Raw genomic sequence first — 18,033 nt, 5'->3', positions numbered from 1 at the left:
TGGTACATGTATATTCTAAATTTGACACTTCACTATTCTAGAAACTTAAACAAAATACATAATATATGTACTCAAATACATATTATAAATCTTATATGGGACAACACCTGTCCGCAAAGGTTACAACTTTAAGGTTCTTTTTTCCGTACTTTTCCACAAAATTCAAGTTGACACCACACATATTTATCCCATTTATGCCTAGCAGGGTCTGCGCTGTTTGCTTTAAGGAATTTCTGTAAGAAATATTCTAAATATAGAAATAAATATATAAGACATCCCTAATTTTGGAAATAAATTGATCCAATTTAGAAGGATGGGAGAGTTTACTGGGCATAAATGGGATATTAGTGATAGGTATTGTTATCCAAAACGCATGGGAACCGTCAGCTTTATAAGTACGCATAACACGACTGATAGTGAACATAAAGAGCCGTTATAAGCACCTTACAACGTGTCAATAAAACATCTTAAGCCGCTCATATCTCGCTCCGTGCTGATATGGGCGTGTGAGACCGGCAGTTGGAGCCTTGAAAGGGGACACGTGACCGCGATAACCTCCGCATATTGGCTGCCGACTCGTGACCGCGATTACGACTACATACCTTCTGCCGACGACGGCGTGTCATGGGTTAACAGTACCATAGTACTGCAAATTTGGTTGCAGTTTTAGTGGTGTTTTTGCGTGTACACGACGTCCTGTTTAGACGTGAATCATTGTTCAATGATCAATAGCTACTTTCAAAGAATTGTTGAGCCGTCATATGTTTGCTTTCACGTGTTTTGAAATTTGAATTATTATCCTGATGTATCAAAACTGGCCTCTGTAGTGGACAACTATTGGTAGGGTTGGTTATCTCTACGACAAACACAATCATGTGAATACTCCTTCACAATGTTGCCATTCATGTCGTAATCGGTATGGTGTTCGCCTTGCGAAGAGGTCTTGAATTTGGCCGCCCGTCCGACAGTTCTCAAATGAACATATTCACCTCGCGTTATATTAATATTAATGCAGATACTGAAAACAACAATTGGTTCTACTAGGAATATTATTTTTTAATCCCTCACTTAATCACCGATAACAATTTGATTAATTAAATGCATACATTAATAGCATTCGGAACAGCTCTCAATATCAAGGAACCCTTATAAACCTTGGTGCAGACGTTCACTGAGGCAGTTTGAGCATATCTCTCCATGACATGAGTGTTCCGGAAAGATCATGCCAAACAGACAAAACAAGAGCCGAATATACACTACCAGCGTATGAGACAAGCGTAAGAAATCGACTAAGGCCAGAGGTCTCGACAGACGGTTGTGCCACTGACACCGAAGTCGCCGGGCTTTAAGCGTCCTTTATGAAATTGGACTGCATTCACTTACCTTTTCTAAGACCAAGACACTTCGAAGAAAAAAAGCTTAAAGCTGAATCTAACTTGGAAGGTACAAGCTATATATACATTATTATCCGTTTAAAACAATTTCTTATTCATAAACAATATTAGTAAACTGTACATGTGTAAAATCAGTAGTAGTTGTCTTGGGTCTAGATTTAAGATTATTCTCAAATGTAAAAGTGGGTTTGTGAAAAATGCAAAATGTTGGTCTTATGGCACATGCGGCCATCGTAGCTGAAGTCCATTCTGCAGTCTTGTCAGGAACTAGCCTGTCCGCTATAAAGTCACGCAAGATACATTGGTTATATTCGTTTACAGGGTAGATACTGACCTGTCTATGCGAATCTGCGGTCATAAGACTCATTTTCGCATGACGCGGCCAATGCAATATATATGCCGCGCTCTTGGATACCGGGCTAAATGTATATGTGTCATGTTCTGAGAAAACTGGGCTTAATTCATGTGCGTAAAGTGTCGTCCCAGATAAGCCTGTGCAGTCCGCACAGGCTAATCAGGGACGACACTTTCCGCTTTACTGGTATTTTTAGTTTCAAGGAATTCCCTCCTTACCGAAAATCAAGTTTAGGCGGAAAGTGTCGTCCCTATTAGCCTGTGCGGGCTGCACATGCTAATCTGGGACGACACTTTACGCACATGCATTATGACCAGCTTTCACAGAACAAGACACAATTATGTCTAGAGTGTCGTCCAAGATTTTACTGTGCTTGTGTCTGAATAAGACGCGAGGGAAACAAAAACATCAACAAACTCATAATTTACATACATTAAATTAATTCCTGCTAAAATGTAGCGTGGTATACTTAAGAAATAATATTTTTCTATCATGGTTTGTTGTCGAATAACCCACAGTAAGGAGTATAGATGCGTAGGAATTAAATCACGAGTGCGAAGCACGAGTGATTTGATAACACGCATCTATACAACTTACTGTGGGTTATTCGACAACAAACCATCATAGAAAAATATTATTTCGATTCTAACACGATTCTGATTGATTTGGTTCAAGCTTTAGGACGTGAACTATATTTTTCAATACTCCGCCCTTCTTAGTACCAAGTTCACTATTTAGTGACGTCATTGAATTGTACAAACATATGACGTCAATTTCATTAATAAATATTTTGCAAATGACGTCACTTTCATTGAAAACAACAATCGTAGAAACTTAATGACGTCACGTTTATTGATGCTACTGAAAAGCTGACATGCTATAAATGTTTTCTGAATTACGTTTCCTATCAAATAACATTCTTTGTAGACGTGGTTATGCCACTTATCACCAAATATACAATTTATTGTTTCATTACATTTATATACATGCTACATTTATTACATTTCTTTAAGAGCGGGTTTTAGCACGTGCATTTTACTGCAATATTTTATTTATTTATTCGGAACTATTTTCGAAACATTAAGCTCCGCCCATAAGTTATTTAAGAAATAATCCACGGGTAACCGTTGGTTATTGCGGTAATAACCAACGGTATGGAGTTCCGATGCGTAGGAATTAAACCACGAGGGCGTAGCCCGAGTGGTTTGATAACAAGCATCGGAACGACATACCGTTGGTTATTACCGCAATAATCAACGGTTACCCGTGGATTATTTCGATTCTAACACGTTTTCATTAATAAGTTATCCGCGATTTAGAGGTTACAAATGAGAATTATATTAACCGAACGTCCTCCACTTTTCCGCGAAAACGTGACGTCACCACAAAAATTACTATCAAATGACGTCGTCTTCATTCATAAAATATGCGCGGACAATCAAAGTGACGTCACTTCAAACAACCGTTGGTATATCGGGGTAATAACCAACAGTAGTTTTTCTTCTTTGTATATAGAAAACAAGTCACATGCCGTGGTAGAATGCAGAATAACCCACACTTGATTTCCTTCTTTGTGTATAGAAAACAAGTCGCGTGCCGTGTTAGAATAATATTTCACGTATTAACCCATTTATGCCTAGCGGACTCTCCCATCCTTCTAAATTGGATCAATTTATTTCCAAAATTAGGGATGTTTAGTATATTTATTTCTATATTTAGAGTATTTCTTACAGAAATTCCTTTAAGCAAATAGCGCAGACTTAGATGAGACGCCGCATCATGCGGCGTCTCATCTGGGTCTACGCTGTTTGCCAAGGCCTTTTTTCCTAGATGCTAGGCATAAATGGGTCAATGAGAATTTAGCTAGATGATCTTTCAATTTTGTTTAATGGTAAATTTCCAGGGAAGCATTTTACGTCGATGCAGTAGTTATACATTATGTAAAACCATTAAAGTTTAACGAAAAAATATGAGCTTCATGTGTCTGTAAATGATAATAGATAGTTCGTCTTTGTCGATCTCTGGTCACAACAATTTTAACCTCAGTCAAGAGGTATTCTATTTATGGAAAGATTCTATTTAATCGAGAAAACGTAAATTAAAAGTGATAGAGGCATCATTTCCTATCTTGAAAACGGTCGTTTAATATAAAGAAAACACTTAGAATTATTTTCAATAAATTTTACTTCACATATTATTAAAGCACCTTTGAGAGTTTTGCTTAAAGATATGACACACATATTACACGTACATACACTTCGAAATATATTGTAACAGTGGAAAACAACACAGCATTGAGTGCATGTATGTCGTTCTTCAAAAAGCAACTCATCTGGGTACGGAAATGTTTTTTTTATAATTCTTTCATACGACGTACATGCAGTCATTAGTATGATCTTGTGTATCCCTATTCCGATAAGATTTGATTCGCACTCTTGGAAAACCGGACTTTATACATGTGCGTTAAGTGTCTTCCCAGATTAGCATGTGCAGTCCACACAGGCTTATCATGGACGACACTTTCCGCCTAGACTGGATTTTCGTTCAGAAAAGACATCTTAAAAAGCTATGTTAACAGTGTCGCCCCTGATCGACCGTGATGCGGACTGCACTGGCTAATCTCAGACGATACTTTCTGCACATGCATTAAGCCTGTGTGCTTTTACAGAACGATGCTCATTTCGAATGTAGTGTCTGTGGTGTGTGGGTCCAGTTAACCGTTAAACTAACTGCAGGTTTATTGAGACTGATAAAGCCATTTCATCTGCCTTGCCCAAAGCCCCCTGAAGCAAGTTCGCACGGGTCATAAGGGTTCACGAATATCGCAACACAATCGGGGCTTATATAACACTTGAACCCTAGGGACGGGTTAGCGCAGAAAGGGACGGTGGCTAATTATAAAATCCTGGGCAGAAAGAAGCCCAGTGAACACCAGATTTAAACGGGGTTTCTACAACATGTGTTGTCTGCTGTTGCGACTGTGCAATATTTGAAATATGAAGACAATTTGTAAGGATGTGGATTATTCCTTAAATTAATTCATTTAAAATACCTTGGATACCAATTTGGAATAATTTGCAGACAGTAATGCTCTGTATTTTGTTAAATTTAAAGCTCAAAGAATGCTTTATTGTGGGTAATAATGAAGTCGAGAATGAGAGAAAATAGCATATTTTTTACTCAGTTTGAGGTTTTTGCTTTGTTTAAACAAAAATGTGTACATACGGATAAAAAACGTTTGTCGACGTCGTTTGTGCAATAAATGTCATATATTCCTGATAGTTTATTCACTATGAAATACATAAAAATGCTATTGAATTCTCAAAGTTTTATATGGTTTTTAGACGCGAGTTCAATTCCATTCGTTTTTTTATGTAAATTAAAATGTTTCTTTTTATTAAAGCCTTTCTTTCATATCATAGCATATGTAGTCAAATTGGAAGCCAGTTTTCCGTTGATCAACTTCCACCAAAACATTATTGGTCTGATTGCATTTAAATAAGATAAAAATACGTTGGAAATAATGTCTTCTATCACATGCATACTACATTGTATCACCCTCATGAGACGTGGCGCTTCAATGATTGATGTGCCTCTTGGCTGGGATTTAAGTGACCAATAATGTCAATATTTACACAGTAGCTTCCTATAGCGAGTTAAATAAGTTACTTCGAGGATTTATTGCCTGTTCAAATAACTTTAATCAACACTCAATCCAAACAGTTCGATTTCTCCTATAAAATCGAATTCTTATGTATATATTGACTCTGCGGTTTACATGCTACAAATACCATCCGGTCGAGTGCTAAAGAAGATTGTGTATTGTCAAAGGAGGTTTGCTCAATGGGATTTGTAAATGTGCTGCAATATTTATTATTTAACATACAATAATAAGTGCTATTTTAAATTGACTGAATATTCTGAATGAAGCATTTTGGGACGAAAGAAACATTGGCATATTCATTAATTTAAAATAGTAGACACACGCTGATATTGTTTATATGTATACTGGGCAATCTATGCTTTGGCAAACATGTTATGATATTATAAGCAAGACATGGACCAATACACAATTTGTTAAGGACCATGCATGGTAAAATTGACTCTTAACTTCTTAAAAAAAATGATACGCATTACATTTCGATGCATGCAAGACTTAAACAAAAGATACTATTTACTGAAATTACTTACACTTAACACTTCGAATTGATTACATATGGCCAGGAGAAGGGGTTGCAGAGCTGTATGTTATCAAAATAATTCCAACAATACATTTAATAACATGTTTTGGCCATTTGTTTTGTTTTTATTTGAAAATATACATGTTGTGAATCGAAAAAAATAATATGACCATATTTTCGTAAATTTACATAAATACTCCTTTGATTTTCTATAAATTGTGTGTCATCATTAAAAGTTAAAAAAAACCAAAAAGAACAAATAATTCCTCAATACATGATTTTGTGTACGTAAACACACATGGGAAAGGTCTCCTGTTCAACATATATTGATATTGTACAGAATATAAAGAGCATATATATATAGTTTCGTCGTTATATCAACATTATACACTTTATATACCTGCTTGTCATACATAAGAACATGTTAAAGTAAAATTCGTACATTAATTTAGTCAAAAAGCTATGCATTTTACTATCACTTTGTCAACAACGTTGTCGGCTGCTAATTCAAAATCCTTCTGTATGACTGCGCATGCACAGTATTTAAATGTCCGTGATTTACGCCTACTTTCATTTTGCTGATAATGATATTTCTGTTATATTATTACATAATTATCGCTTTCTAAATCTGTCATCTCTTGATGCAATCAACATATCCTGTTAAAAGCAAGATAGCGCATCTTTTCACTTATCTTTACGGTCCGTTTATGATCAGCAAAACATTATTTGTCAATCAAGTTCTCTTTCGCTACACCTGACAGATTTACCTGTACAATCGCCAGACTATAATTAGAGATCCTGCGGCGACCCTCTATTTTTATCGCCACGTTCATGACACGGACCAATAAGAACTCGTGTCGCATTTTGACGGTAAAAGGCATAGGATATCTTCACATGGAGTGACGAATAACAAAACATTTACTTTACAGTATTTACACAGTTAGCACATAACTACATGTGCTCGGTTTATATGGTGGATTTTTAACTAAAAAATAGATACACGGAAATGAAAATTGAAGAAATAAACAGTATGACAAACTCTTCTTATTTGGTCGTGTTATTTTGTGCGACCGCGGGTAAAAATGGGGATGATTTAGGCGTGGACGAGGAACAAGTAGTGTTGTTTGTGTACCTTTTATACGACCTGCCAAATAATAAGGTAAGTTTATAATGGGTTTTGTTGTTTTTAATTATGTTCTTGCATGGATATATTGGTTTGCCTTATTTAAATTTGTATCGATGTGATTGCAAGAAATGAGCTTGAATCTTAATAATAATAACCATGCTTATAATAATAAGAATAATAATAGCCATTTTCAGTTTGCAATAAATAATATTATATATTACTGAAGTATTTGACTATCAAGTATTGCTAATATAAGGCTCAGGTTTACAATACTATATGAGTACATGTGAACCGTGCACGCAATAATGCCCTTTTAAGGGATGCGAGGGAAAATATATCACGCTCACTTAAATTTGCACTTTCTAATTGTGCACGCACTGTACTTTAAAGGGGCCTTTTCACACATTTTGGCATTTTTTTAACTTATTCATTAAATGCTTTATATTGATAAATGTAAACATTGGATCGTAAAAGCTCCACTAAAAAATCAAGAAAAAAATTAAAAAAGGAAAATAACATTGCCCGGAGCAGGTTTCGAACCAGTGACCCCTGGAGTCCTGCCAGAGTCCTGAAGTAAAAACGCTTTAGCCTACTAATCTATTCCGCCGAGTACACATTTGTACGTATTTTATACCTTATATAAGCAATCTTCGTAGTTTCACAAAATTTAACGACAAAAACAGAACTCTCCAAATTATTCAATCGTTTCGCGTTGCAACGCTTTATAAATTTTAGGTTTTAAAATCGTCAAAAGATGCATATAATGGCTATATAAGAGCATGGTTAATGTTCAGTATTACTGTTTCCTCACAAATATCATAACTAAAACGAAAACTTACGAATCTGAAACAACTTTTTTCAATTTTGTCAATTAACCAAAGCGTGAAAAGATCCCTTTAATAGCGTTATCTAATACACGTGTCCCGAATGAACACCCATTCTTGAATATATTTATTTGAATCACTTTCTTTGCTAGGACGTGAAATACACACATTTGTCATATTTCTGCTGCATACAAGTCTGCATTTACAACGAGTTAAACCATAAGTTCAGTAGTTTTAATTTTTAAACCATCCAGTTTATTACCTACAATCTCTGTTTCAAAACGTGGGAGTACACCATTTGGATGTAATTTTGCGAATTTCATGGTCTCACTGACATGACCAACCATATGGTACATTCATTTAAATCGAAAATTTAGATTTATTCAACGCGCTTGTACCATGGTAGAGACACAACTATGCAGAAAGGGGTTTATCCTAAAACCTCTTTATTTTATCTTTGAAAAATTCGGATCAAGCTTTATCTGCCATATTTGTACAACTATTAGGCATTTGAAGTCCCACCTTGCTTATGAGGTACACGCTTACACGCTACTCGCAACATAAGGTCTAACAAAGTGACGGTAATTTAATACGCCATAATTTGTTGACAATTTTTTGTCGATGATTAACTGATTGAAAAAGTGTAATAGCTGTCCTGTATTTAATTGTAGTGTACTCACCGTGTTTCGTTTATTAAATTTGTTAACCTGTATTAATTTCATAACATTCTTATCTTTATAATGCGTGTATACGTCTCTTAACTCGCGTATAGCCTGTGTTGACATTTATGAGCGAATGAGAGAAATCGCTACTGTATAAATGGGTTAATTTTACCAAATTAGTATAACCCTCTGAATATCGTGTCTCGCTGAAAGGTCGCGTAGTAATTACACAATTTCTAACACATTTGTGGATTTTGTCGAGAAAGTCGTGATTATTGACATATCATACAGTGTTCTTTTAAGATACGTTCATTTCACTGAACAAGAATTATTTTTAAGTTCACATGCAGCATGCTAATGTTATAACGAAAACGGACTGAGATGCACTGCAGCTTTTCAATAAGGTTTCATTTTCTGTTGCGGTAGTAATAAACTAATATAATTGTTAATTTCTATGTTTTTATTTGTTTGCTGTATATACAGTGTTAAGGGCAGTCTGTAGATTTTGGTAGGAAGTGTGTTTTGAATCACGAATGTCTTGTTTCTTAGCGGAAATTTAATCAGGGATATTTTTATTCAAATAGGGAATATAAAGTATAAAAAACGTACTTCAGATTTGGGGATACCCTATTGATGTCCATGAAAGTTAAGTTTAAAAACAACATGTTGAATTCTTACAATTCAGGGCGGAAATATTATCAATAACCACGAACATATACGATTTTTTAAACGATTTCAATTCGTGTTCAGTAATTAGTATGCGATTTAGACAAGTCACACTACATACATGAACGCCGGTGTACACTATAAACCTGTCCCAGTGATGGATGTACCAATGCCCGCAGGCCTCATATATACAGTCTGCCTTTATAATGAGTCGTTTGTATAAAACAACGCACACATGACTACAACATGGTAACATCTTCTAACGTTGACATTTTTCCGTTCGATTTATAACCTGATGACGTTGATAATTATGTTTTTATTTTAAATGATGCTTTGAAAATTGTGAGGCCTTTATACACGTATTTTTATTAAAAACCTATGACATATTGTACTCAAGTATGTGCTAGTTAATATATAGAAAGCCAGTTTGTCCCTTTGTTCGGCCATTTAAACATTCGCCCGTGCGTTCGTCTGTCCGTCCATCCATCAATCTACCCAGAAATTCAATTGCATTGTAAATACACGTACTTTTGTTATAAATACACATAAATGAGGCTTAGACATTGTGATAAGTAAGGCATAAATTAACACGATGTGATAAGTACTTATTATATGAGAATGTTAGTGGTGTGCAACCATGTCCTTCGTCTGCTGCAGGTCGTGGCGGTGCAGCAGCACTATGTCCGGCCGACCCCGAGTGAGCTTTCCGAGACGGTGATTACCGAGGAATGCCGACTGGAGACGGGACTTGACGAGGAGGTCATCAAGAATGCCCACCCGCTAGACCACGCCCTCGAAGAGGTGAGAGGCCAACATCCTCTTTGAAATAGGTTTTTAAATTTAAGCGTCACCTTAGTGGATATTCTATTAAATTGTTTCTCTAAAGCTCTAAATCGATTAATAAAACCCCTCAAGAGTCAGGTAGCGACATCAAACATATTTATTAAGAAGGCAGATGCCTTTTAAATAAAGTACGAAATCCGGATGAATGACTGTTGCTGGTTTTTAAGATCATGTGGGAAAATTAACACTTACTATACTATACTAAAATAAAATATTGGATAAAAAGCAACATTAACGTGACTGTCTGGTTTTCCTGTCTGGTTTAACGCAACAATACATCATTTATTTTCCAATCCCAATGTTGCGAATTCCTCCGTGTTCCTTTTCTGTTACCTTTTCTTCTTTTTTTTCAAGACAAATATAACGTTAATAAATAAAACACTAGAATAAAAATTCACAATACGTAATAACGTTATATAAACACATATAGTTTTATTCAATTACACATACGTGAGCACTTAACAGCATTAAACTCATTCATGATCACAGGACACGTTCGCTATTAGGAAATACTCATTAGTCTTTGCAAGATTGTTCCTTCTACACATAGACTTTTTTCTCTGGAACAAAAAAGAGTTAATGTTTCGGTATCGGCGCAAACTTGTTCGTAAGACATTTTATTAAAGAAAACAATAATTCATTGATGATATAATAGAAAGTCTGTTAATTAATTGTATGTAACATTTTTCGTTTACATTCGTTTTTAAGTTTAAGATTGCAAAATTAAATTGATGGCATCGAAATCGTATATATCCGCTTTAAAGGAAACACTTTATGGTCTCAATATCAAAGTGAACATATTATTATTCTGAACATGTATTTTCGCCGCTTCATACGTTCATAAATCATTGAATAATGTGTGTACATGTCTGCACGTGTTACCAAAGCGTTGTTCGAACTCAAACACCGAAGTAACAGCTTTCCGTCTGTTGCCATGTCGAAGTCGCCTTCCTGTGAATCAGCGGCGTTCAGTATGCGTAATCTACTCTTTCAACATTGTCTGCCTATAGCAACACAATTTGGTCGATAACAAAACCTGCTGAAAGTATATGACCATTGGTGTTAGGATCGCTTTTCGAAGGTTCCTTTGATTCCAGATGGCGCCAGTTTCGGATATTTCCGGTCACAGGTGTCGACCGCTGTTTTACAAATGTCGCCTGCAAAAGATGTGCATTTACATATATACAGTAAAAGAACTAACTATTTGAGCTCTTGCTTTTAATTAATTATATTTCATTTTATTAATTCATTACAGTCAATTTGTTGCCAATAACGACATCTAAAATTATGCTGAATGGTGACAAATAGATTCCAGTGAAATATGCGTGCATGTATATAACGACTTATTGCAAAGCTCTTATAACAGTTTCAAATTCTTTTCAATAGTGTGTCAATCAGCTCTGGGAAAACTTAGTTCTAAAAGGATTAATATTTTCTTCATTATTTTATGCCATTTCTTTTAAATATAACTGGAATATTATCTCGTATTGGTTTATGTTGCCTTGAGAGGGAAAGACAATTTTACATTTTTCAAGCAAACATGAAATTCGCGTAAATTGTTATGTTCAGTCAATACAGTTTGATCGATTTTGAAAACATCTTTGTAAAGTTCGACCTTCTTGTGATTAAAACTCGTAATATCCCTGATCCCTTAATTTGTCACATAAACATTGCATTCATGAATACAGCTTATAAAGGAAATATTTTGATGCGAATAATGTTATGGTCCGAAAATTTAACGCAGGCGGATTTAAGAAAGTCCATATGTAAACGAACGACATTTTTCTCTTGATCAAATTTATTCCAGAATTACAAGTTATTTGAAAAGTTTCAGGCGACAAAACGATAATCCGATAAGAAAATGAAAACATTTGTTCTTTTCACAAAAATATTGCCTACTTTGAACAAAGTATTTTTTCTTTGTGTTTATAACCCCAAATAGAAATGTTAACACTAACGAAATGTTTTGTCAGTGAATTTATGTGTAAACGTGTTTCGTTTATGCAAGAAAGTACAAAGGAAAAGCCTAAAGATGTTTAATTAAAATGGTTTATTGTTTTATTTTCATTACAAGGTTACAATATTAAATATTACAACGTTATTTACCTAAGCACTATAAACACCATGTGATCAGTATACTCTGCGTATATATGGTAACCCATGCGAAAAAATTAAGACAGTACACGAATGTATGTGAATGAATATACACACATTTTTTATGTACAATATAATATGTAAGGTTTTTTTTAATTTTCCGTTAGTTTCGAAATCCACCACCAAACTAATACACTCTAAATGGATGTAAACAAATCGACTTTTGAGGATTGGAGTAACCTCAATTTCCCCATCCCCCCCCCATGCCTTTACCCCCCCCCCCCCCCCCGCCCCCCCCACACGTTACATTTCCCTTGTTCTATTAAATGTCAACCTCTCGCATTAAGTGCTAACTTGTTTGCGAGCGTTGTGCTTCTGGAAATATCTTGCTCATTAAATTAATATGATTACCGGTGCATAACTTTTAATGTGTGGACGTTTTGCATGAACCGGATACATAGCTTCGGCAATTATGAGCTTGTCGCGCCTCATCGTCGTGTGTTGTACGTGTAATAGTCTCCTTGTCATTTCAGAGAAAATACGAAACATATTAGCTACATTACTTTAGTTAGCATCATTTAAAGCATCGATGCATCATTGTATAATAGTCTGTATCATGTGTTTTTATACAGAAACCCTTACTTCTCGGCCCTAGTCGTTATGAATGTACAATTGTATTCGCTATCCGCGGCGCACACTACAGTAACTGAATCATTATCTAACGTGCACCTTGCCTATTTTTAGACGTTAAACTGATATTTGTTTCCAAACAGACGACCGTCTCTACTTTTTTATTGTAGACCCCAACCTTTTATTTTGGTGTTCAAGAATAATTGTTCGATCATTTTTGCTGCATCGATTACATTCGCACAATTAACTGTTAACTATATATAGAAACAATGATGAAAATAGTATTTGAAGATATCTTTCATTTAATATCCTTTATTAAATTAGGTTATATTTCTTTCATTTTTCCACAAGATATGTGCGAAATAAAGGTTTAGCCGAGGTACTCAATAAATTTTGGGGGATTTCTTTTCCGCCACACGGCTTACCAATCAACAAATTTCTTTTCTTCTGTTGTTGCAGTTCGATCGGTTCCTAGTCTCGAAGGGTGTCCATCCCGACCACGGCGGCAAGTCCTTTTGTCTGGCCACCGACGGACCGACACATATCCGGCAGGTCCTACATCCGGAATGTGGCACGAAGAACGTGAACATCCCGCAATACTTGTACTCCTACTTTGACGTTAGAAAGGAATTTAAGAAATTTTACAAGGCGGACAATATAACTGGCATCAAGACTATGTTAGACTGTATCCTTTGTGTTTGAAACCATGGTAACAGAAGCAGTTTCATGCGCAAGAGGGTAAAAATTGCAACAGCGTTCTAACGAGTTTGAACGGAATAACCATTTTTAGCTCAAAATAAGTTTCTTCTTGTTTTTGGTTCAAGAAACAAGGTAAGAAATTCATATTTGTGGGTTTCGCTTAAAGGCTTATGATTAACGTTTATTGCTATTATCTCAACCGTACACGACACTATGGCCCTCTGGGTAAATTATCCATTACTGAAATAATAAAATATCGCGGTTAAATGCTCACTCTACGTTGTGCATAGTTGCTCCAGACAGTACCTGCTACGTTATCTCCTTATGCGATAGTTATTAACCCATTTATGCCTAGTGGACTCTCCCATCCTTCTAAATTGAATCAATTTATTTCCAAAATTAGGGATGTCTAGTATGTTGATTTCTATATTTAGAATATTTCTTACATAAATTCCGCAAACAGCGCAGACCCTGATGAGACGCCGCATCATGCGTCATGCGGCGTCTCATCCGGGTCTACGCTGTTTGCCAAGGCCTTTTTTCTAGACGCTAATGGGTAATGTTGTATACTTAGAACCAGTTTACTGATCTGTTGTTCAATCAACAGGGTTAGCTTTATGTAAGAAGAGAAAAACAACTACCACAGAACAATCAAATAGTACTACTTCGTATAATTTATCAAGATTTACATGTATACAATGATGTTGGTAATGAGTGTGTTCGATGGAATACGTGTTTTTAGTCATAAGCATTTGTACTGCATACGTTTGGTGCCGAACACCCAGAAAGATCAATATGATCGTTCCTACCGTTCGTCGGGGGACACGTTGTGTCAAGTTTTCAAGCAAACTTCATTTAGCGCCGCGTCTTTTCACTGTCACGTATGATTCACCGTGTTTTGCCCTTTCATGTACCGCATTGTCCCCCTGTCTTCTCCCTCACTTAGGATGTTTGTCACCTGTCATAGGACGATACTTCTTATCTTGGGAGATACCTTTGTCTTCGTGACTAATAGCTGGGACAGTTTTCACTCATTTTGCTTATCGTTGTTATTATAGTTCCATGGTGGTTTTGACATCGCTTTGTTGGTCTCGGGGTATTGAACAAGTTTTCTTTTGTTATTTATTGTGTCTTCGAACGCAATTCGGAATGTCATTACCTACTGCATTGTCTGGATATATTTCTAATGATCATGGAATGAAAATTGTCTTTGTAGAAGTATGAAACACATGTAACCTTCTGTTATACAAATGCAAGTTAGTAATTACTAATAATTATTCACGCGACGGGCTAATTTTTCCTGAACAACTGAAACAGTTTACGAAGCTTTCATATATTGTTTCTATAGTCAGCAAATTAGGTAATTTAGAACCACTTATGGAAAGCTAAATACTTGATGGCTTAGTTGTGGTTATTTTGTTGTTATGACTGTACATTCTTCAATTGTTTTGTTTTAAATGTATTAGAGATTTGCTGGTGACGATATTTAGAGCACTCTTGTTACACGATCGCGAGGCGATAACAGTGTCAGGGTTAGTAACGCAACTATTCCTTCCTTTGAAATTAAGCCACCCCGGACAATAAAGAAACAAAGACCGGTGTAAGAAAATCGGTTGCCTTTTATATACTCTAGGATTCCTTGCACAAAAACAAAACATGGGGGTAAACCATGATAGTGAAACTAAGCGAAAACAAGATAGAAATCTTCCCAGCGGTATGAACAACCTTTTATGGCATAGACTGACATTACGAAGTATGAAATAAGAAAATAACTAAACCAGTAATACGTTTTTGTTTAATTAATTACTGAAGTGAAAACGACCCATCTCCCCTCACATTCCAAAGCGAGCCAATTTTAGGTTGATATAGCTCGGTTTTACTGATCTGGTAAATTGATTATGGTGAAACACTTTGAAATCCATTGGAGTGAGAAACGCCGGTGAAAACTATACGATTGTTATGAAAATATCCCATGGTATTTTTGTTGTCAAGTTTGTCACAAAGAAATTAAAAAGTTTGTTCATTTCAACTTTCAATAGCATGTATAGTAACTACTTTGTTTAAGTAACATATTCATTCTTTGCTGGGTATAATGTTTTGAGTATGCGAATGCTAATGCAAAACATTTTATAACAGAAGGTCTCTTTTTTTGTGGCGCAACACAGTAACGTACGTTTTATTAGCGTGTAACCTCAGTTGCTTCACGGAAACGTCGACGAGGCATCGTACACATCAGCCTCGTTATGAGAAAATGGGGCTTAACGACTGTGCGTAAAGTGTCGTCCCACATAGACCTTTGAAATCCGCACAGGCTATTCAGGAACGACTCTTTCTGCCTTCATGGGATTTGTTGTTTTGTTTCAAAGAAGTGTCTTCTTAGCGAAAATCAAGTTTAGGCGGAAAGTGCTCTCCCTCATTGTCCTTCAAGTACTGCACAGGCTAACCCGGGATGACTCTTGACGCACAGGCATAAAGCCAAGTTTTCCCACAACGAGGCTTAAATGTCAAATAAAGTGGCGCAGCTTCCTGTAAAATTCCCTCTTAACATGCGACTTCTTTTAAGTAAGCCTTGGTCACACGTGTTAATATATCGACAAAAGCCCGCATGATATGCGATTTACATCCCCGAAACGACCGCCTCTCTGAATAATAGAGATGAAGAAATCTTAAATTCTCCGCGTGTATACAGGGATTAGATGTGAAAGGCTTACAGATGTGGCACGTACTGTATTTATGGGGATGAATGGTGTACAGATTAAGTTGGCTATTGATTCTCAATCGGTTTGATCAAAATCACTTTGTTGGTTCGATTCTTCTCTAATGATCTTTGGCCCTATCGCTTGTTGGTAGCAGCAGGAACCGTGTCATTAGCTGAGATAGATACATCGCTTAGTAGCTCTTATCATATAAGCTGATATTGAATGCGGATTAAAACGGACAATTTAGATGTATCGATATTTAGTGTAAAATACATTGAGAAATGCCACACAATAATATCACGTAATGAAAAAAGTAATGACTAATTGAACGCTTTTAGCGTATGTTCTTTGAGTCTACGAAAGCATTGTACGTTATTATAAGAGATGCTATAATTAATTGAAATTCGTGGAAAGAATTTAGACGCGGTTTTTAGGAAAGGTCTTAATTCTTAACATTTGTCCATGGTCATTTCAACAGTTTACAATTTTCTTTACGAAGTCATTCAAGGTAACGCTCTAATTTCGTAAAATATTCATATTCGTATAAGGGCCATATCTCTCTGTATTCCATGTTGTCGTTCTTTGAAGGTAAATGCTCGCATACGGCTGAAGTTAGTTACCTGAAAACTCTCAATGAACTACTAAACTGAAACGAGGAAACTACTGTGTCGACTTCCTCATTTGAAACATAGTTTAACCCTTTACCACTAAGATACGTTTTAACGCAATTTTAGTCCTTTAGAAATTTGAATTTAATTAAAGGCCGTTCTTACTAGATCCAAGTTTTAAGTGTTTCATTCCTTTCCCTTAGATACTGATGAGCAGCAAACAGCATAAAACCTGAACAGACTGTGAGTTACTCGCAGGGTGTTCTGGTTTTATGCTGTTTGCACATGGCTATTTACACTTTGCTTCGTATGGGGAAGGGGTTAAGATACTACAACTAAACTTTCTCACACGGCGTGACTCCTCGTTCCGTTTCTGTCCCCCTTCTCTGGATATCTTGGCACGCAGACGTCATCTCGAGTCTTATCTGCATCTCAATTTGGCAAAGAGATAACATTTGAATGTGAATAGAAAACATTATTGACACTTGTCACAATGAGTACAAACATAATTTCTAGAAAATTCTCTTCCGAAATATTCTCTGAATTCATCCAGAGTGTAATTGGACGAAGAATCCGACAATGTGAACTATGCGTTTATGCCGACAATGTGAACTATGCGTTTATGCGGATGTCTCTGGCGTTATAAATGTTGAGCCCGGGTTCATTTTCAAAAGAGGTTGCTGGTCAGATATAACCGATTGGGCGTAATCAGTGGCTCACTAATGAGGGTGCTAATTTATGGAAACTTTTTAATTCGTAAACTAGAATGCTTTTATAGCAAGGAATGATAATTGTACTTCGAGCTGTTACTTTTAGCCTGTTGTTACTGATCGAGAGAGATGCTTTTACAGAAAGCAACATGCAACTTATCAAGATTCTCTACGCGACACGGTTCTCACTTTAATATTTTGATAGTATTCTCGGAACTATTGTATTGTTTGCTAAAATATCTTAAATTCCATCCGGGAATGCAAGTCTTCCTGCTTGACTGTCAGTCACTCAAACATAGCTCCCTCATTCGCCCCGCCCCCTTGTCATCATTGACTGACAACCTCTGCCTCAGTATCGTACCGTCGGATCCTTTGATGTAACGCCATCACACCGCCATTGTATTTAATGTTAATTAGATAATTAGCATGCAGTGCTCAGGTTGTAAATTATTTTTATTTTAAACAGCGGTCCTTTGATGATTATGCTGATATGCTTTCGTTTGGAGTTTCTTTAATTTCTCAGACCATCACTACGATATATA

At 36.1% G+C, this 18,033-nt stretch overlaps 1 protein-coding gene across 2 annotated transcripts in view; it reads left to right on the top strand.

The window, feature by feature from the left end:
* The first annotated feature begins 6,794 nt into the window (after positions 1 to 6,794).
* LOC127844085 (epithelial splicing regulatory protein 1-like) overlaps positions 6,795 to 18,033 on the top strand; it is a 31,687-nt gene continuing 20,448 nt past the window's right edge. For both annotated transcript variants that reach the window (XM_052374054.1, XM_052374055.1), the window contains exons 1-3: positions 6,795 to 7,089; positions 9,866 to 10,009; positions 13,235 to 13,460. In XM_052374054.1, coding sequence (XP_052230014.1) covers positions 6,937 to 7,089; positions 9,866 to 10,009; positions 13,235 to 13,460 — 523 coding nt within the window. In that variant the 5' untranslated portion in view covers positions 6,795 to 6,936. The remainder of the gene's footprint in view (positions 7,090 to 9,865; positions 10,010 to 13,234; positions 13,461 to 18,033) is intronic.

Source organism: Dreissena polymorpha, chromosome 9, assembly GCF_020536995.1.
Source record: "Dreissena polymorpha isolate Duluth1 chromosome 9, UMN_Dpol_1.0, whole genome shotgun sequence".
Taxonomy (NCBI): Eukaryota; Metazoa; Mollusca; class Bivalvia; order Myida; family Dreissenidae; genus Dreissena; species Dreissena polymorpha.
Note: the sequence above shows the minus strand (reverse complement) of the source record. Positions and strands in the feature narration are given on the sequence as shown.